Source organism: Aplysia californica, unplaced genomic scaffold, assembly GCF_000002075.1.
Source record: "Aplysia californica isolate F4 #8 unplaced genomic scaffold, AplCal3.0 scaffold00115, whole genome shotgun sequence".
Taxonomy (NCBI): Eukaryota; Metazoa; Mollusca; class Gastropoda; order Aplysiida; family Aplysiidae; genus Aplysia; species Aplysia californica.
Genome location: NW_004797385.1, coordinates 1,379,215 through 1,380,745, shown reverse-complemented (window position 1 = coordinate 1,380,745; position 1,531 = coordinate 1,379,215). Strand labels below are relative to the sequence as shown.

The following is a 1,531-nucleotide window of genomic DNA, read 5'->3' as shown; positions in this document are numbered from 1 at the left end:
ACATGCCGTAGGCCTATTTATATACGATTTACAATATCTTACATGAAACAAAATGTTCAACAAAAGCGTAATTAAATGCAGTTTCCACTGTGAAAAAAAAACACGTCTGCACTTTGAAACTGGTCAATAATTAATATGGCCATACAGATTTACGACCTATTACTTTCAACACTTCTGAATGACAATACAATTGGTCGCTTTTAAGGACAAGCGAGCTAACCAAAATTTCGGGGGTTTCCAGAAATCTTGACCGACACCAAAAATGGGCATTGCCCTACCTATAAGAGAAGTTTGGTTTCATTGGTGTGTATATTTGTTTGGTTATAGAAAAAACCCTCATTGTCTTTTAAAGAAACTGAAAAAGGGTCCAAAAATTTTACCTTCGATTTCCTCATGACAGCATTTTTCGGGATAGCCCCCCTGTCCTTAAAAGCGACCAATTATTCATAGTCATCGCCTGCACTGAGTTGATGGTCTTGCTTTTATAGTAGCTTATCTTTCAATGCTGTCAGCGACTGGGTTAATTATGTGGCCAGCTGCCTGTGGATGCTTTGGTCTCCCAGGAAATTATCGGTTAGCGCGAAGAGAGCTTCTTGTTCCCGGTGTATCGGCGCTTGCCTCAGTCTTTGACCATCGTTTGCAGACGAGGAGACGCCATTTTGGTCCGACAGTCCCTTCTGAACGGCATATCTGGACACCCCGCAACCTCCATCCACCTCAGATTCAAATCCAAAATGAGTAAAACTTTGTAGCTGATCTTGCTTTTTCGAGTTTCCTGAAAGAGGTGGCTTCATTTGTTTTGTTCTGGAGATTTTGTCTTTGGGCGGCGCTTTGCGGAACCAGCCCGTGCTGAATGGACACAAAGACCTGCCAGGTTGTACATTGTCTTTGAGCTCCGACGCGGGAACTCGTACAATTTGTTTATATTCAACGTCTTTTCCGTTTTCGGAAGGGAATGGCACTTTGATTATTGGTCCCGGTGAGATTTTGGGATCATTGTCTGCAATTTCACCGGCGGAGGTGGTGGGGGAAGGAGGCTTTGACGTCACTAGCTGTCCTATGCTGCCGTCGTTGCTGTTCTGAGATGTGGAGGACGTGGGGCTGGAAGGGTCCTCAGATTGGGCTGGACGTTTCTTAGGCATGGAGAGTGCGAGACGTTTCCAAAATTTGTCCAGATCCTGAGGGGTTGAGGGGAAAATGAGATGAATGATTGTCCTACTCACCAGGCCCAAATGTCAACCCCCCCCCTCCCAAAGAAAGGAAAGGAAAATCAACAACACAAAAAGGAAAATCAACAACACAAAACAGATAAGAGAAACACCTCTGCAAAGGAAATATCAACCAAAGGAGGGCCATGAGGGGGATAAAACACTCACGCTCTTCGGGGCTTTTTTCTTGGTCGTTCTTTGGTGTGTGTGTGTGTGTGTGTGTGTGTGTGTGTGTGTGTGTGTTTGTGTGTGTGTATGTGTGTGTGAGTAGGTGTGTGTGTGTCTGTCTGTGGGTGTCTGTGTGTTTGTGTTTGTGCGTGTGT

At 44.9% G+C, this 1,531-nt stretch overlaps 1 protein-coding gene across 1 annotated transcript in view; it reads right to left on the bottom strand.

Moving 5' to 3' along the window:
* Positions 1-372: 372 nt before the first annotated feature.
* LOC101855416 overlaps positions 373-1,531 on the bottom strand; it is a gene marked incomplete in the record, with an annotated part of 13,538 nt that continues 12,379 nt past the window's right edge. Inside the window, 1 exon segment of the mRNA XM_013081100.2 lies at positions 373-1,179. Within this exon segment, the coding sequence (XP_012936554.1) occupies positions 525-1,179 (655 nt within the window).